Below are 17,300 nucleotides of genomic sequence, written 5' to 3' on the forward strand. Positions count from 1 at the left end.
GTGGTGGCACTGGCTGATGATGCAGTGGCAGGATCAGTTGCAGGGAAATGTATGACATGCTGAGGCACATGTGTCCTCCACTAGGCCTCGGGAAGAGGTGTCCAGCACGGGTGGCCTACAAGGTCAGAAAGGATCTCACCTTCACCCAAGTCTCCTATGGGTGCTGGTTGGGGCTTGGGTGGGGGGTGGGGGGGGGGGGGGGGGGGGGGGGGGGGTCCAGGAGGGAGGGGCCAGGGATTTAAGCGCTCAACGTGGTGTACCCTTTAGTGTTGTTGTTTCTTTGGTTCTGTTGTCTTTTTCTGTTTCCTATCGACGAAAGTGGGGGTGGGCTGGTCGGTGTTGTGGCGTTGTGTGGTGGTGTGGGATTTGTGGGTGGAGGTAGCAAGACAATTAGGTTGAAGGGTTAGACAGGGGTGTGTATCCACAGGAGGGGACGAATGGAGGGACCTTCTCAGCTCGTTTGCACCGTGTACAATGAACACACAAGCTCACTTCCATAAACATGCAAAAGCCATGCACATTATAATCAATATTTTCATATTAATCTGCAAATAAATATGTTTATATATTAAAGCATTTAAAAAAAATCATAAACAATATGAATTAATAAGACAAACATTTCATACATGTAGAAGCTGCTCAACACACATACTCTAAGATGCATGCGTGTGCAGCAGGGCTTGGAAGGTCCGACAGACTTACGTCCTCTGACTCGTTCCGTCCTGTGGATGGGGCAGTCATACAAACACACATGCACACACACACACATACACACACAAAGAATTAGGTCATATCAACCTACACATAGACAGTCTCTGTTATTTCTCATGGTAGAGAGAGCAGAAGGGCTTGTGTCAGTGATGTGTTTTCCTCAGAGAGCCTTTGGTTGCCATACAGAAGCAGTTCTTTATCTGTCACCCTTCATGTAGCAGCTCCAAGCCCCCAAGCAGCCTTTTCTATCTGCAAGTCCAATCTTCTCTTTGTCCTTTGGTTCTGTCGTCAATGCAGTTCTATTCTGTTTCCAGCCCCCCCTTCATCTCTGCATAATGCTCCCCTCCCCACACATAAACACTCCTTCACCTGCCTTCTGCATGGCCGATAATCACCACCACCATTCTTGTCTTTCATGTCAATAGCACGGATACACAATTTGTTATCAGAATAGAAATAAAAATAATGATAACAATACATTTGCCTTCATATTACCATATGATCCTGTAACACCTCCTATGATCAATTGACAATCTCATGGCACATCATTGGCAGATCACTGTGAGCCTCATGGGGCAGCCGGCCAAACAGCCTGTAGGCACAGGAGATCACTCCATCACTAACCATTGCTTTATCCAACTCCTCTCTCCTCTTCCAGAAGACTTGGGGCAAATAGTATTGATGTTTTACTGTGCTAACACAACAGTTTTTAATATGAGTGCAATTTATGTCAGTCAAGGAACGTATACCAAAGTCATTCTCATAGGCTACTTTGCTTTTGCCGTCTAAGGTTAATGTCCAGTATGGGAATCTCTATTCATGATCTCCACCTGATTTGGATAGTAAAAAAAAAAAAAAAAAGATTGATTATTTGCCCCAGGTTTTTTGCACCTCCGGCTCTAATTTTCAATGAATCATGTCCTGTTTATTTTAACCCCACCATCCTTTTTTTAGATGCTCTATTTCTAACCTCATCATTTTGGTTTTACCCTTAAACATTTTTTCCTAAAAGCCTCCTCCCTGAACTAAAAGTTAAACCCTTAATCTCCCTGCTCAACAACCTAACATGCTTTTCATGCATGGTTTTGGCAAAGCTTACATAACATCTTTATCTACCCTTAAATGATAATATTAAAATGATTACTGGAATGGTATTCCAGAAAACCACCATCCCTGCATTTATTCCTTACCTCCCCTACCAGTTTCCCTGAGCACCTTGCCAATGAGAGAAATCCAAACCCTTACCTTTGACCTCTCAAACAGTCCATAGAGCAATGACCCATCCAGCTCCACTGCTTTTAACCCTTTGATCTTTTCTGTCCTGAAGAGAGACAGTCGAGCCTTCAGGCAGGACCGCTTTCTCACAGCCACAGCCAACTAAGTGTGGTGATGTTTCTTTTTTTTCTTTGCATTGTTTTGTCTTTTTGTTAGTCTATTTTTGTCACTCTTTCTATTTACATGCACCAGCTCCTGACCTATTAATTTTTTCTCTCTCTATCATCTCTTACCCTTAAGCTTCCCCTTTCAACTCTTATTATACCTATTTTCTGGCAGAATAAATATTTCTTTCACCCCATATTTTCTACATACACCTGGACTAAGTCATTACTCATCTTTGTGCCAAAAAAAAACATGTCCATGGTGGCCATTTTGTTGTTTTCCTTTTTTTCTCCACAGAATGCTGCTCTCTCTCACCTATTAACCCTCTAAGTCTGTGCCCATTTTTCACACATTAGACATCAGATTTTTAACGATAGAGCTACTTGCCCTATCTTTTCAGCCCTATTGTTTACAAATTTTCTTATTCCAATAACAGTCACGTTACAACAATTCACAAACTCATTTTAATGTTGCCGACGGAGGATGCTTTCTGTGTACGGCTGCGCCGCTGCTTGTCCTGTGAGGCATATTGTGTGTGCATTGCATGTCGCATGGGGTGGGATGGGCAAGAAAAGTTTGCGGGAATTAAAGTTTTCCAAAAAAAGTTTTGATGCATGGATTAAAGGGGTGTGGGGAGAGGCATGATATGCTGCATGTCTGGGTTGTCGTTTTCTGTCACCAAACACACACAAACTTCACTCTATCATCTGTGATTTGGTGTTTCTATTATAAACCAACAAGACCTTTAAAGGATCAAACCAATAAATGAAAACCAAAGTGTTCCCCTTCTTTGAAGCAGTCCTTCAGTTTTTGGTTTATTGGTTTATCATCTGGTCTCTGTTGGTTTTTTTTCTGTGAACCTCCAATCCCCAAGGAGGAGCTCTGGATAATAGTAGCAGCTGCTTAGCTTGCATTCCTATTCCTTCATTTTAAGGCTCAATATTGCCAGTTTAACCAACCTGTGAGGTCTTCTGGATGTCAAGAAACATAAATACAACATAAATCATAAAACCTTAATGGTGAATTCATGAGTTGAGGGACAAATCTGATTAAGTGTGAGTATTAATTACTTTGGCACTCACAGGTTCTCTCATATCACATAACAGATTAAAATCTGTGAATGCCTACATGTCACTGCAGCACTGAAAATCAAGTGTGCTAAATTTGAAACTCTAGCTGAGTCCGAGCATTTTTTTACAGGGAGAACGACAGAGCCAGAGCCTGCTACAGATGCTATGCACAGCTCCTTTACCCCAACCCTACCCTTCACCCTGATCCCCCTCCCCTTGCTACCCCTCCCCCTTGTCACCTGGAGGTTCAGCGTACATTTCAGCCTCGCTTGCTTCCTGATTTTCTCACTACTCACCCTGATTGGCTCTCCCACAGAGACTACTCCGTATGGATCTGCCTGTGGCTGACGATAACACAGTCCACTTTAACTCCACTCTCATGGCCTTGATCCGCACAGCGCTGGATATCAAGATCGCCAAGGGTGCGGAAGGTTTGGAATCCCTCTTACCTTCTTTGGTCCAATTTTCACATGCTTTTCTCTGCTTTTTTTCTATCCTCCCGTAGTGCAGCGCTATCCACTATTTCTGTCCTGTGAACCCAGAAACCTTCGGCCCTTCCTGATGCTTCTCCTTCTGTAGCTTAAGTACAGTGTGCTTTCTATGCCAGTAGAGGCTGTGTGTAGTGTATTGCTAATATGCATATGAGGCTGAAGTTTTACATAATGTGGAATTCGAGATTCTGTCACTTCAGCTTAAAAAACTGGATCATGCGTGTACAGTTTGAATGCAGTTATGTTCAAAGCTAAATGCCTTATAAAAGTATTACCTTAGTAACTAATTAAAACATGTTTTTTCTGTCTGTTTTCATGTTTGTATGTCCTCTCTTATACCTTTTTCATATCGTACTAATGGGTATGAATGTGCATGTCTTTTTGTATGAATGAATTTCTGTGTGTGCATGCTCATATACATACATTTATAAATGTATGTGTGTCCATGTACTTTGGCATGCGTGTTTGTCTGTCTATATATGTGTGCATGTGTTTGTTGAATCTGTCTAGGTGGTGTTGACAAGCACCAGATGGATGCAGAACTGAGGAAAGAGATGATGGCGATCTGGCCCAATCTTTCCCAGAAGACTCTGGATTTGCTGGTTACACCACACAAGTGTAAGTTACAGAGTGTGGGTGCAGGCGCAGCAATGTGGCATGGATGCAGCCACCCTGTGCCACCCTGTGCCACCCAGTGCTCCAACGTTGTTTCTCTTCACGTCACCTGAGGACCGCTTCTTTCAGCCAGTCTCTGTCGCTGCTGCACCCTCTGATACAGCTGGCACATCACCCCCAGACACCCATACTCACATTACCGAACATCCATGACGACATAACTAAGTGAACATGACGAAACACTCACAGACTGCACACACAATACCCTACTGTTTATTTCAGCTGCAGAAACCAGACTCACCAGAATATACCACCACCAGTCCCCCACTCCAATACTTCTCCACCTCTTTGTGCCTGAGATCAGTGGGTGCCTCACTATAGATCAACTCTCTATAGACGTCTTTTCACTCCAGGGGCAGTCAGCTCTGTACACAAGATGGCTGGCTGTGCTTGAAAGAAAATATTGTATATCTCGCACCATAGTATTAATTACACTGAGAACAAAATGCACAGGTGCCAAAGCATGAGGTGCATAACTGTGGCTGCTTTTGTTTGTGCAATGCATGAGCTTTATTCTTAGAATAGCCAAGAGTGAAGAAATTGATTATGTATTTAGCATCACATTTGCAACCAAATCCAAAGAAGTTGGTGTCACTCTGAACTTGATGTCACAGATTTTATTTTATTTATTTTAGTTAATTTTTTTAATGATTTGGTCACTTAAAATTGGGTTAATTCTTCTTATTCTTATTCTTACAATCACGATTGATCAAAGCATTCATTATGATGAATGCTTTGATCACAAGATGTTACCTGTGATAAATATTAGTGCTACATAAAGTTACAAAACAAAATTAAGATACTGTAAAAAAAAAAAAAAAAAAATCTGTTTGTGAAAAGACTATTTGCTCAATGTTCATGAGTGTTTGAGATGTGTGTGAGAGTGCAAGTATTGTTTGTGTGCATGCCTCACCCCTTTCTACCATTCCTTGCGCTCAGGGTCCATACCAAAGGGTCTAATCTTGCAGGGTAACTTGTCATTCTCTCAGCAGCCACAGACCTGACAGTGGGGAAAATCTACGCTGCCATGATGATCATGGAGTACTACCGCCAGAGCAAGATCAAACGATCACAGGCTCTCCGGGATGAGCAGGTAATGCTGTCTCTAGGAAAAAAACATGCTGCTCTACCTGCACAGGCCTGTAGAGTTAAAAGCAGACTGACGAACTGAAATCAAGGCTGCAGGGCTGTGGACCCGTTTCATACAAGCCTGGGCTGTGACAACCTCGCTCTAGATCAAGGGTTCAAATAACCTGTGGAGGAGTCCTTATGCAGTCACCTAAAAGGGTATACAGAGGTGTATAACAGTCTATTGGAATCCAATAATTCAATAACTCTCCATCAGATACAACCTTTGTGAAGCTTCTAATACTCTATATACTCTCTAATATATCTTTTTATTTTTTTGAGAGTTCAAGGAAGCATTCAAGTCTGTCATTATTTGTAGACTATAAAGTAGTCTTGTTGTATTGAATTTCATTTTATTATATGGTATACATTATATTTTCTTTATGATATAGAGCACTTTTGTATGTTAATGGCCACCTCTCCTCAGTGCTCCCTATCTAACAGCAATAATAGTGCTGCCATCTGCTGGGCAAAGCTTATTACTTCTTGTTTGTCATTTTAGCAATGTATGGCAGAAAAAGTGCAAACATAATTCATATGGCTATTTATTTTAGTATTCAGTAAATTTAAAGTGCCAATGGTAGCTGGTTTATTCCAACATGATTAATACTTTTTTTATGTCAGAGACTGCAGGGTTTGGTTGTGTTGTCATAGCCCGTCATGAGAACCTTCATAATGGCTTCTCCTGCTGAGCTTGATTCTGTCTTGGGAGTCAACTGTGCTCTGCTTGGAAAGATACTGTACCTCCTCTCCCCCATCACCCATGCTTGTAACCTTGCACTGTTAATATTACATTAAAATAGCACTGCACCCAATTCTTCACTTAGCACAATGTCGATTATCAAAGCAGCGATGACTTCTCAATCATCTGTCACACTACTATCACTGCATTTCATCTCAAGTGATGGAAATCATATGATATATTAATATAAATTAAATGTAATGGTCATTAAACATATCTATGCAGCCATCAACATTTGCATGATAGCTGCATGCGTCTGAGGTCACACACCAATTTGATTTTCCACTGCACCAGTTAAATTCTCTCAAACGCCAGCAAAACTTCTTCGCCCTCTTTTTGCATTCTCATGACTGATTTTCCCCTCTCCTTTCTCTACAATCCTATGGTCACACACCAGGATCCACACTTTTTTTTAACTTGCGTTGTCCTTTCACTCCCTCAATACATACATCATCTCCACAACCTCCTCCTCCCGCTCCACCTATCACACTGTAGGCTGCTACCTGTTTTACTTGGCCAGCAGGACTTTGCTACCATATGTCACGAATACGCCAAGTGAGAGACCTCTGCAGTGTTTCTTGATCCAAAAATGTCATTAGTACCAGCACACAACAATCTGAAAATGATTAATTGTGCTTTACATTTTGCACACAGCTCTGGATGGATCAGTTGTATTCAGTGTTTTGAGCACATATAAAATAGGTTTATCACACTTTGGATTTGAATAAAAACCAAGAAGAATTACTTGTTTTAAAATCACAAATTTCAGAAAGTGGATGATTTGAATGTGAAAGAGGAGATAACATGCTTTGAATTTTTTTAATTGGTGGTAATTAGTTAGGACTGTTGCAGCTTCTTAAGTGGATGACTAAAACATAAAAGGGAGTGAATGTAGCATTTCCTACTTGTCTTTTCCCATCATGCAATTCACCTGCTGTATGTTCCCCTCCACAGGGTTGTTGCTGTGTTTATCTGCCATGATATCCTGCACCCCCCTTTGTACGAGGCCCCTCTTGTATTGCTCCCCTCTTATCAATTGTTATTCTACTTCCACTGCTATGGACCCATGTTATGTTTCCTTCTATTTGTTTGGAAATGAATTTTCTTCAGCATCTTCTTTACATTACATTCATTACAATATTTAAATCCATCAGATGAAAAGTGGTGATTAGATTAAGCCCGAAATGATCATTGATCATTTCATTTGAGTTCACTCTGAACTCTAGACTCAGTTGTAAAGCACTGTCTTTCCCAGACCTGGATGCCTCACAGGCAGCAGAGTTGCTTGGTCCCAGAATGCACTCTTGAGTCCACCATCTCTTTCTCATGTTAGCTGCTGGGCATCATTTGCTCAAGAGTACTTTCCCCCATCTGTTCCTCTTATTTTACCTCTTCCCTCATTTGCCTCGCCTGGCTTCAGCTGACTGCCCCCTTTCTGCATCCCCTCTGGTCCTGCTCTGCCCTTTTTCCCTGCATTTCCCTGTCAGTCTGCCTGATAGCTGGCGACGGCCATGTTGTATATCTCACACAGAATCGAACGCCATTACTGTTTCAGCGCGTGGAGCCACCTTCCCCCACCCAGGATGGGGGCCCGGGACTAAACAACACTCTACCTCCACCTGAGACAAACGAGACTGTCAACAGCCTGTGAGTTGGACTCTTTGTATGTTTCACTTCGAAAGGAGTTGCTTTGTTGAAGGCAGACAAGAAAAGGAAGATGTGACTGTGTCTGTCTGTCTGCCCGTCTGTCTGTCTGTCTGTCTGTCTGTCTGTCTGTCTGTCTGTCTGTCTGTCTGTCTGTCTGTCTGTCTGTCTGTCTGTCTGTCTGTCTGTCTGTCTGTCTGTCTGTCTGTCTGTCTGTCTGTCTGTCTGTCTGTCTGTCTGTCTGTCTGTCTGTCTTTGTGGGTGATAGGCCGGTGGAGGGGGGGATCCCGGAGAGTCAATCATGGGTGACAGCTCGTGCTCAGGAGATGTCCCAGAAAGCCGGCAGCTGGAGCCCTGAGGGACATGTTGAAGATAGCTTGGGAAGCATGACCAACTCTCAGGTAGAAAGCTCATAAACACACAACCAGGATTACACACACCTGCCAGCACATAGACAAAACAGATAAAACACTTCCATATCATACACCAAGTTTGTGTTAAGTATTCAAACACTTGATACATTCTGCATTTGTTTTTACTTTCATGCCATTGCTTCCAAACAGCCATTGAGGACAATAATTAAAATAAACTATGGTCTTTATGCAGGTACACATACATGCAATCCAGTTCCATGGAAACCACAATCCTGCTTATTCATAACCCTGTGTGTGACATGAATAGACAGATAGGTAGAGACATCGAGTGTGTGTAATGCTTCATTATAACAAAATTCTGCAACCTGCTGTTGATCAGGGCATTGACTTGCTTGCCATGTTTTTATATAATGCACAAATCAACAGCATTCTTCCTAAATACTGCATGTACTGTATGATCTGAAGCCTCTCTGCAGTTAAAGAGCTTTTCATACTCAAACATATGGACTGGGCAGCCCTCCTTCACATGATTATCATTAGAGAAAATCAAGTGAGTAAAATAAGTTCAAATCCATACCGTCCGATCCCTACTGCCTTGTTCCCTTTATAATTTTTACTCTGTAGGTCATTTCATTTCCTGCAATCTCTATTCCCTAGATTTTTCAGTTAGCATCAACACAGCGTTAAGCTTTCTTTGATTTCATCTCTCAAGCCTGTGTTTTCATACAATTTTATATCTTACAGAATCTATCCTTCACTGTACATTTCCACATTTCATTCAGAGTCTACCTCGCCCCTGTCTTCAGTTCAGAGTGGTCCACATCTCTGTTGTCATGCTGTTAAACCTCTCTGCTTGTAGACCTGCTGCAGGGTCTGACAGGTCTCTGTATCAGTCAGTCCTACAACATAGCCATTTCTCCATATCAATGAGCAGAGGTCTGGAGAAGTTTACTCTGTAGCTGTATAGAAGAGAGTGGCTGTCGGCTTCATTCAAACTAGGTTGAATGATAACCTACAGTTAGCCAGATACAAGGCAAATCCAGTCATAAAGCACAAAACAACAACCAGCAATATTAGACCACAAATGGCTTTACAATAAAAATACCACCCAAAGAGCAAACACATGCTGCCCATTGACTCACTCTTGAGTGGTGAGCATTTTTCTAGTATTACATAATTCAGTATTTATTGAAATTCTTCATGTTCTTTTATCTGTCTTTTTTTAATTACACAAATGTACTTTGATAGATAAAACTGCAGGCACTATATTTCAGCTAATGATTGAAACTTAAATCACTACTAAAAGAGTGCTCGGGGGATGATGAAGGTGTTACTTTCTGGCTTGGCTCGTCAAAATATTACGATCCTAGGCGGTGGGTATTTTTTCCACCCCACCCCTGGCTGACATTATACTCCAAATATAGGATTTACATACTGTAGATATGACCAAACCAACATGCTAGATTAAGATTTGATGACTTCTTAATTGCTGCTAAACTCACCTTTGTATCCACTTAAGTCCCAAACACTCAATTTAATATTTCTCCATTAATCACACAATTCTAAACTAAACAACAAACAAACAAAAAAATACAATGTCTGTCACTATACACACACTCACAAAATTCTCTTTTCTACTTTTTCTTTTCTGAGACCCTTGGTTCTCTGCTTTCTTTGGATAACAAACTTTACCACCTGTACCCCTACTCCCTATCCGTTTTCATGGCAGCCAGTCACACCATCTCCTGCTCTCCTGCTCTGTTTGCAGACGGTAGAGATGAGAGAGATGGGGCAGGATGGTTACTCGGATACTGAGCACTTTCCACCAATGGAAGGCCACGGCAGGGCCGCTTCCATGCCCCGCCTCCCAGGCGACAACCAAGTGAGCAGCATTCTCACCTTTCCACTCTCTTTCTATTTCCCCCCATTTTCTCTGTTCCTCGTCTGCTTTTGTTGGAACTGATCACACAGGTCTGACTCGTTGCGTAATGATTTGTTGCTGTGGGTACTTCAATCCATGGTGGAAAAAGTTTGGCACAGAGTGTAAAGGGATTTCTATAATATTAGGGCCATAATTGGTAAAAATGCATACTGCCTCTGGTTTAGGCCTGTGACAATGTATTAAACAAAGATATGAGCTCATTTTTTAGCGACAGATGAACTAGATGAGACAACATTTCTGGCTAAAACATGGACATGTTTTGCTGAAATGTTAACTTCCAAACTTGAATTCCAAAGTACCATAACAAGGCAAAGTCAGACCTATTGTTACTTTTCTCCTCTTCTTCGGTTGTCTTCTTCTCTTCCTTTCATTCCTTCACCTGCATGCAGATTTTTACCGTGACCGTCTTGTCTCCATCTAACACACTCATCCATTTTTGTATTGTTTCATACATTGGTGAGTGCTCTGGTTGTCAAATGCACACAGCACATATACAAATGTGCGCACACACACACACACACACACACACACACACACACACACACACACACACACACACACCACACACATATATATATATATACACTTTAAACACTTCTTTGCACCTTCCCTTGCATTATTTCTTCTTTTGTCCAGACACTGATTTATTTATCAATTTGTTGTTGTGAATGTACTAAACTTTTTCTCTTCCTTCCTATCAAGGGTTTTGTCTGTGTTGAAGTGTTTGAATTTTTGGTGGCTGTTTTTTTTTTTGTTTTTTTTTCCTCCACCAGGACTGGAAGCAGCATGATATGGCGCGTTACGGAAGTGTGTACATGTTTGAGTGTGTGTATGTGTGCGCGCAGTTTTTCTGTGCTCTAACTGTCTTCCATGTCCTTAATATCACACCGCTGCAGTCACACTGTTGTCTGTTGTTTGAGTAGGTTGTAATTGTGTGTGTGTGTGTGTGTGTGTGTGTGTGTGTGTGTGTGTGTGTGTGTGTGTGTGTGTGTGTGTGTGTGTGTGTGTGTGTGTGTGTGTTATTATGCATATCCATTTGTGCGTGTATTTTGCTGATTGTCGTCATTGCTGTTGTGACCGTGGTGTCATTGATTGAGCATTTTCACGGTGACCTTGTCTATATAACACTGTTTTGGCGCCACCCACCCTCCAATGTCTGTGGTAAGTGTTTCTCTTCCACCTTCACTGCTGCTTCGATGTCTAATCAGACTCTCTTTCTCTGTCCCTCCTTCTCTTTCTGTCTCTCTTTCCTCTCTCCATTGTGACACTCCATCTCTTTTTGGGTTCAACCTCCAACTAACACTCTTTGGTTTTTACTTGTATATCTCTTTACCCCTTTTCTCGTCCATTGTGTATCAATCCATCCCTTCCTTCTTTTCTTCTCTCCCTCTCCCTCTCCCTCTCTTACTGGTTATGTGTGAATGTTTCATGTGTGACCTCACCTTTGGTGTATTTGTGGCTCTGTGTGTGTGTGTTTTCTCTGTGCTCATACAGCAGCGGAGGAAAGGGAAGCAACGTGGCAGTAACCTCAGTGTATGTACCCTGTCTTCCCTGTATCGTCTTTCTCTCTTTCTGTCTCTCTTTTCTGACCCTGTCATTCTCACACACTCTTGAAACTTTGTTTTTTTCCCTCATTTGTCATGTCCTCATGATGTGCCTTTGTCATATTTTCTTAGGGCAGTGGTTTCTTTATATAAATCTAACCTTTTTTTGGCATGACCTAATCTGATGCCAGCCCAGCTTCCAAACTCTCTCAATCACTTTCTCATGCACTTAACATGCTGGGTTTGGATTTGTGCTGAATTTTGCACGTTGCCTCTCACCATCAACTGTCATGCCACTGTCTTGTGGCCTCTGTCTTCTTTCTCTCTTCTCTTTCTCTCTCTGTCTCTCTATCTCTGTTTCTCTCTCTCAGCTGCTGCTGCAAGTGCTTTTTTGTTCTATGTCCCCATGCCTGTGTACTTGTCTATAATGATGTTGTTACTGTTTCCCCTTCTGTGTCCAAGTCTCCATTCACACCCGCCCACGTGCATGCAAGAAATGTGTTGAAATGTGTTTAAGTGGGCGTGTGTTTATGTGAGTATGTGTGTGAGTAATGAAGAGAGACAGAAAGAGGAATGTTTTTGCTAAATGTGTGTGTGAATGGATACGTTATTGGGATTCTCAGTGCTACTTCTATGAGGCCAGATAATCTTGTGTTTTATATACAAAACTGTCAATCAATTTGTTTAATAAACAATAAGGAAACTGGCCAGCTCAACTGCCCTAAGGATTTAGCACTGACATAGCCTGATATGGTTTACATGCCCAGGTCAGCAACTTCTGGCACTATAGGCTCTGCCCTGCTGTCCCAAGGAAGCTCTCATGTGGGTAGAGGACGCAGGACAACCCCTATGTGCCTGCATGGCTGGAGGAAAGCACGCTGAACGGAGCAGGAATAGACGAGTTTTATGCAGCCTGGAATGTGCCACGTTCAGGGGTTCATGGGTGATGAGGGTGGAGAAGTGTTGCAAGTCATACTGACCCTTCTATCCCTTCTTTTTTTTCTTTTACAAAGCAAGTGACAGAAGCATGGAAGGCATGGCCGTTTGCCATCATCTCCTATTATTTTTTTATACCTCTGTATCAGGGGTCGGCAACTACTGTAGTTTCAGCCATGAGGCGGTGTTTCTTAACACTGGATATTGGAGGACCAACACAGTTTTACAGTGAAGTGGAGACACGTTTCTTATTGTGTGCATTTTTTTAAAACTACTTTTTAAATTAATCAGGAAAACATAAAAAATATTAAACTGTTTGGCTGGTGTTTCAGTGAACTCATGGTTAGACCTCCAGCCACTGAAAAAACTATATATTCAAAGTTCTGATAGATGTAATCTCACCCATGATTGCCAATATCTGGCCATCATCAAAACGGCTGTTAGTAAAGACGTTTTTGGTTTAATAATACTGTGAAAAGAAATGTGTTTGAATTTAAAAAGGTAAAGTAGCTTAATTTAAGTATTATTAGACTTATGTTATTTATCTAGTAAGTTTGTTTGATTTCAGCACCAGGAGCTGTCCACATTATAAACTGTAAAAGTGGTTTACTTTCCTCATTCCACATGGATGTTTTTGAATATTACATGGGAAATTAAGCTAATTCTGACTTCAATTTATACATGGCTTATATTTATATTGTTTCATGTATCTACAATGGATTTATGAAAAAGAAAATATGCCTTTTTGTTAGGGCTAAGTAATTGTGATGGAGAGAGAGTTTTGGCCCACTGTCTGCTTTTTGCCGACCCCTGCCCAATAAGCTGTTCTTCTTTAAGTAGCATGACTGAAACATTACTAATGTGTATGTGCAGGGATGGGTTGTGGGTGAAAGGCGGGTGGGGAGCTTGCACAGAATTAAAGAAAAATTCCCCATTCAAACACCTGCACACAAATACACAAATACAGTGTCTTTTACCTCATAACCTACAAAAAACACCAACTCGACAATCAAAGGAAACACCTCTCCCTGCATCTCTCTTTCTCTCTCCCTTCCTTCTGGGTGGTCTCTTTATTTCTCAGACCATCAATGACAGCAGTCCCATGAAGCGCTCTGTCTCATCACTGGGCCACACCCGATCTGGACGTGGTCACAGAGACAAAGGAGGGCCAGATGACTACAACATGGATCGTGTAATACCTGAGGAGGGTCGAACTTCCAGACATGGACACCGTCGAAAAGATCGGGGTCATCGGGCCTCTGAGAGGTCCCTCTGTCGCTACACAGAGGGTGACACAGGTTGGAAGGGCCACAGACACAAACATCCACACATATAGAAAGCAATATCATGATACTTTTGTAAGTTGATGGATTCAAGGCTTCACCTTTAACCTAAAGGGTCACTATTTACTGTAGATCTTTTAAACTCTCAACAATAAACTGATAATACAGCACAAAGACTGAACTCCAACACATAAAAGCTAACTTCATTATTTGTACTTTGTTTCTTTGATGATAAAACATGGTAAACGTGTGATCCAATAATAAGTCTGAACTCCACTATCAGGCCTGGGCACAGACCTGAGCACAACCACCCAGTCAGGTGACCTGACGTCCAAGGACAAAGATCGTGACAGAGATCGTGGCCGGTCCAAAGACCGCAAGCACCACCACCATCATCACCACCACCACGGCTCTGTGGACAAGGAGCGCTATGTAGCAGAGCGAGGGGGCGAGTATGGACACAGGCACTCCCGCGACAGAGAACATGACCGGGAGAGAGAGAGAGAAAGAGACCGACGTTGGTCGCGCTCACCTAGCGAGGGTCGCGACTGCATGACACACAGACAGGTGGGCTTCTGGGTACTGGGATTGGTAAACATGTTGTTTTTCTAATAAAAAAAATGTATACATATGAACACATTTTCAGTGTCATGTTGAGTAATATAACCCATGGGCCTCTAGTTTGATGGGGTTAAACAGGTGTAATTGGCTAATGATGCACTTGCACTCTTTTCTGGAAGCAACAAAACACCTTAGTTTGCCATTTCTGATCGAGTTTTGTGTGAAAGTTCCTCTCATAGTGTTCAACTTTAACACATGGCCACCTGTGACAGCCAACTAGCTAACAGATCTCTCCACCTTGTTATCTGGAGAACTTCAGGATAGGACACAATACAGTGTCAAAGAAAAAAAACTTTATTATAGGAATACTCTTTAATACTATTTGCTGCCCTCGAACTAGAGGCCAAAATGTTTTCGATGTTCTTAAAAACACAAAACCTGTTTTCAAAAAACAATCTTTCACACAGTATGGTGTGAAAGATTGTTGTACGATTGTATGATGTGTATGATGTGTATGTACTTGGACACAAACATGTAATGACAAGTTAATGTTTGTTAATTAAGTCACTGTTCCAACAACCCAACAAATATGCATAAAAATGTATATTTGAGTACCTGACTGCTGCCCCTATCTCCCCTGCCTAAATGTTTTAGACTACCAATGTTCTCTCACGTCCTCACTACCTTTCCTTTTATATTGTTTCCAAACATATCCCCAACATTTTATATTAAAATATAAAATGAATTGTGAATGTGATGAAAATCTTTAAAATTTTGTGCTTTTGAATATTTTTTGGAACTTGAAATGTTGCATAAATATTACACAACTTACTGGCAACTATTTAAAACCCAAACACGTTTTATGTATGTTTAATCACAATATTTACCCTGTACCACCTTTGTTGCTCCAGAAATCAACCCTTTACCCTTTTTTTCTCCTGTCGTCTTTTGTTTTCTTTCCTCTGCGTGACATGTTGCTTCTCTATGTATGGTGCTGTTTGGAATCTCATCTTTTTTATCCATAATCCTCTGCTCTGTTACTTTGAATGCCTTTCATCTCTGCCTTTTTCTCCTCCACTCACTTACATTTTGACTGGTGCTTTTATTCTTATTGTTGCTGTGGTTCTCGTCTTCTCTTCCTTTTCTATCTGAACTCTGTGTCTCTCTATCTTGCATTCTTCCTTTCCTTTTCTATTTGTTTCATACTCTATCTTTCCCATCCTCTACTTTATTCTATATGTTCTGTCGTTTGAATTTGTGGTTCGTTCTTTTTATTTGCTTTATTTCACTTTTTGTGTAGGGCAGTAGTTCGGTCAGCGGAAGTCCCGTTCCCTCAACCTCGGGGACCAGTACACCACGCCGAGGCCGACGGCAGTTGCCTCAGACCCCCGCAACACCCAGGCCCCATGTCACCTACTCCCCTGTGGTCCGCAAGGCCATGCCCACACCACCTGCGGGGCCACAGGGCCGAGCCCCAGCCCCAGCCCCCCGCCGCTTTTCTCCTGAGCCTCCTCAAGGCCAGGGCCCTCCCCCTGCTGGCCTCCCATTGGCCCACCATGGCACACCTCGCCAGGGTCATCATCCCCCACCTCGCTGGGGAGATACAGGTGGAGGAGGTGGCTCCATGGAGGGGGATGGCTGCTTCTACAACCAGGACTACCAGGACTACGAGCCCCACCATGAACCACCTGCCTATGAGCAGAGTCCCATGCAAGGTGGCAACCCCCATCCACATGCCCTGGTCAACCACCCACTGCCACCTCCCCCGCAACCACAGCCACACAACCCCCACCCTCCTCCTCAGCCACACCCTGTAAACAACCCCCACCCTCATCCGCCGCCCCACTCTCAGCCCAGTCGCACCTCACCTAGGACTGCCCACCATGCGCCCCCTCCTACCACTGCCCTGACTGGGCCAGTGCAAGGACAAGTGCAGCCTGCTGCCCAGCGCCGCCTACCCAATGGCTACCGCTCTTCATCACCTTCCAAACATCTCCATGGACCCCCGCATACTGGGCCTCACAAGGTCCCCCCTCCTGGTGGGCATCCTAGGGGTCCCCGTAAGGGCCTGCATGAACCCTACAGCGAGACGGAGGATGACGACTGGTGCTAGCCTCTGGGGATGGGGGAGGGTGTAAGGAGAAACCAGTATAGATGGACTGAAAAATGAAGATCGGAAGCTCTGAGCCAGGGCGCTGACTGCCAAGGGAAACCATGATTCTTTCTTTCTTGTTTGTTCAAATTTTTCCTCTTCACCACACCTTGGCATGACCCAGGGATGGTGGGCTAGATGAGGAGATAGGTGTCAGGATGAAGGGATGGAACAAGAATGCTGATGCAGGATCCGGAGAAACAAGCGGTTTAACAAGAGGAGATAACAAACAAACCACCTCCATGTTCTGCTTGCATCATTGTTGCATTCATCTCTTGACGCCAAATGAGACAAACCTCAAACTGCAGTTTTTCAGGATGCAAGCAGGAGGGGTGATGGACACTAGTCTTTGTGTGTCTTAAATTATGCCTCTGGCAATGAGCTACAGCCACTTACAAGATGTCAAGAGTTGCGACTCGACAAAAGACACTTTACTGTCAGAGACAAGAGAACGACCACTTTTTTTGCTTCTCAAAGCTAACTTCAGTTAAGTTAGCTGCAAAAGGAAGTAAATCCAACCCTCCCAGCCACCTATTGAATATTGATGAGTTTTATCATCTGCGTTTTTAAATTAAAACAAAACTGACAATGAGCCCTCCACCTGTATGGTGAGAAGGCTAAGTGGGTGGGAGAGTTGGAGAGTGTTGTGCATGGGTTGACAAGTCTA

General features: G+C 42.8%; 1 protein-coding gene across 1 annotated transcript in view; it reads left to right on the forward strand.

Moving 5' to 3' along the window:
• cacna1aa (calcium channel, voltage-dependent, P/Q type, alpha 1A subunit, a) overlaps positions 1 to 16,594 on the forward strand; it is a 72,168-nt gene extending 55,574 nt beyond the window's left edge. Inside the window, 9 exon segments of the mRNA XM_062438700.1 lie at positions 3,478 to 3,583; positions 4,163 to 4,270; positions 5,317 to 5,420; positions 7,729 to 7,844; positions 8,110 to 8,242; positions 9,984 to 10,097; positions 13,719 to 13,935; positions 14,216 to 14,487; positions 15,782 to 16,594. Coding sequence (XP_062294684.1) covers positions 3,478 to 3,583; positions 4,163 to 4,270; positions 5,317 to 5,420; positions 7,729 to 7,844; positions 8,110 to 8,242; positions 9,984 to 10,097; positions 13,719 to 13,935; positions 14,216 to 14,487; positions 15,782 to 16,594 — 1,983 coding nt within the window.
• The last annotated feature ends 706 nt before the right edge of the window (positions 16,595 to 17,300 follow it).

The sequence above is a fragment of the Scomber scombrus genome, chromosome 18, assembly GCF_963691925.1.
Source record: "Scomber scombrus chromosome 18, fScoSco1.1, whole genome shotgun sequence".
NCBI lineage: Eukaryota > Metazoa > Chordata > Actinopteri > Scombriformes > Scombridae > Scomber > Scomber scombrus.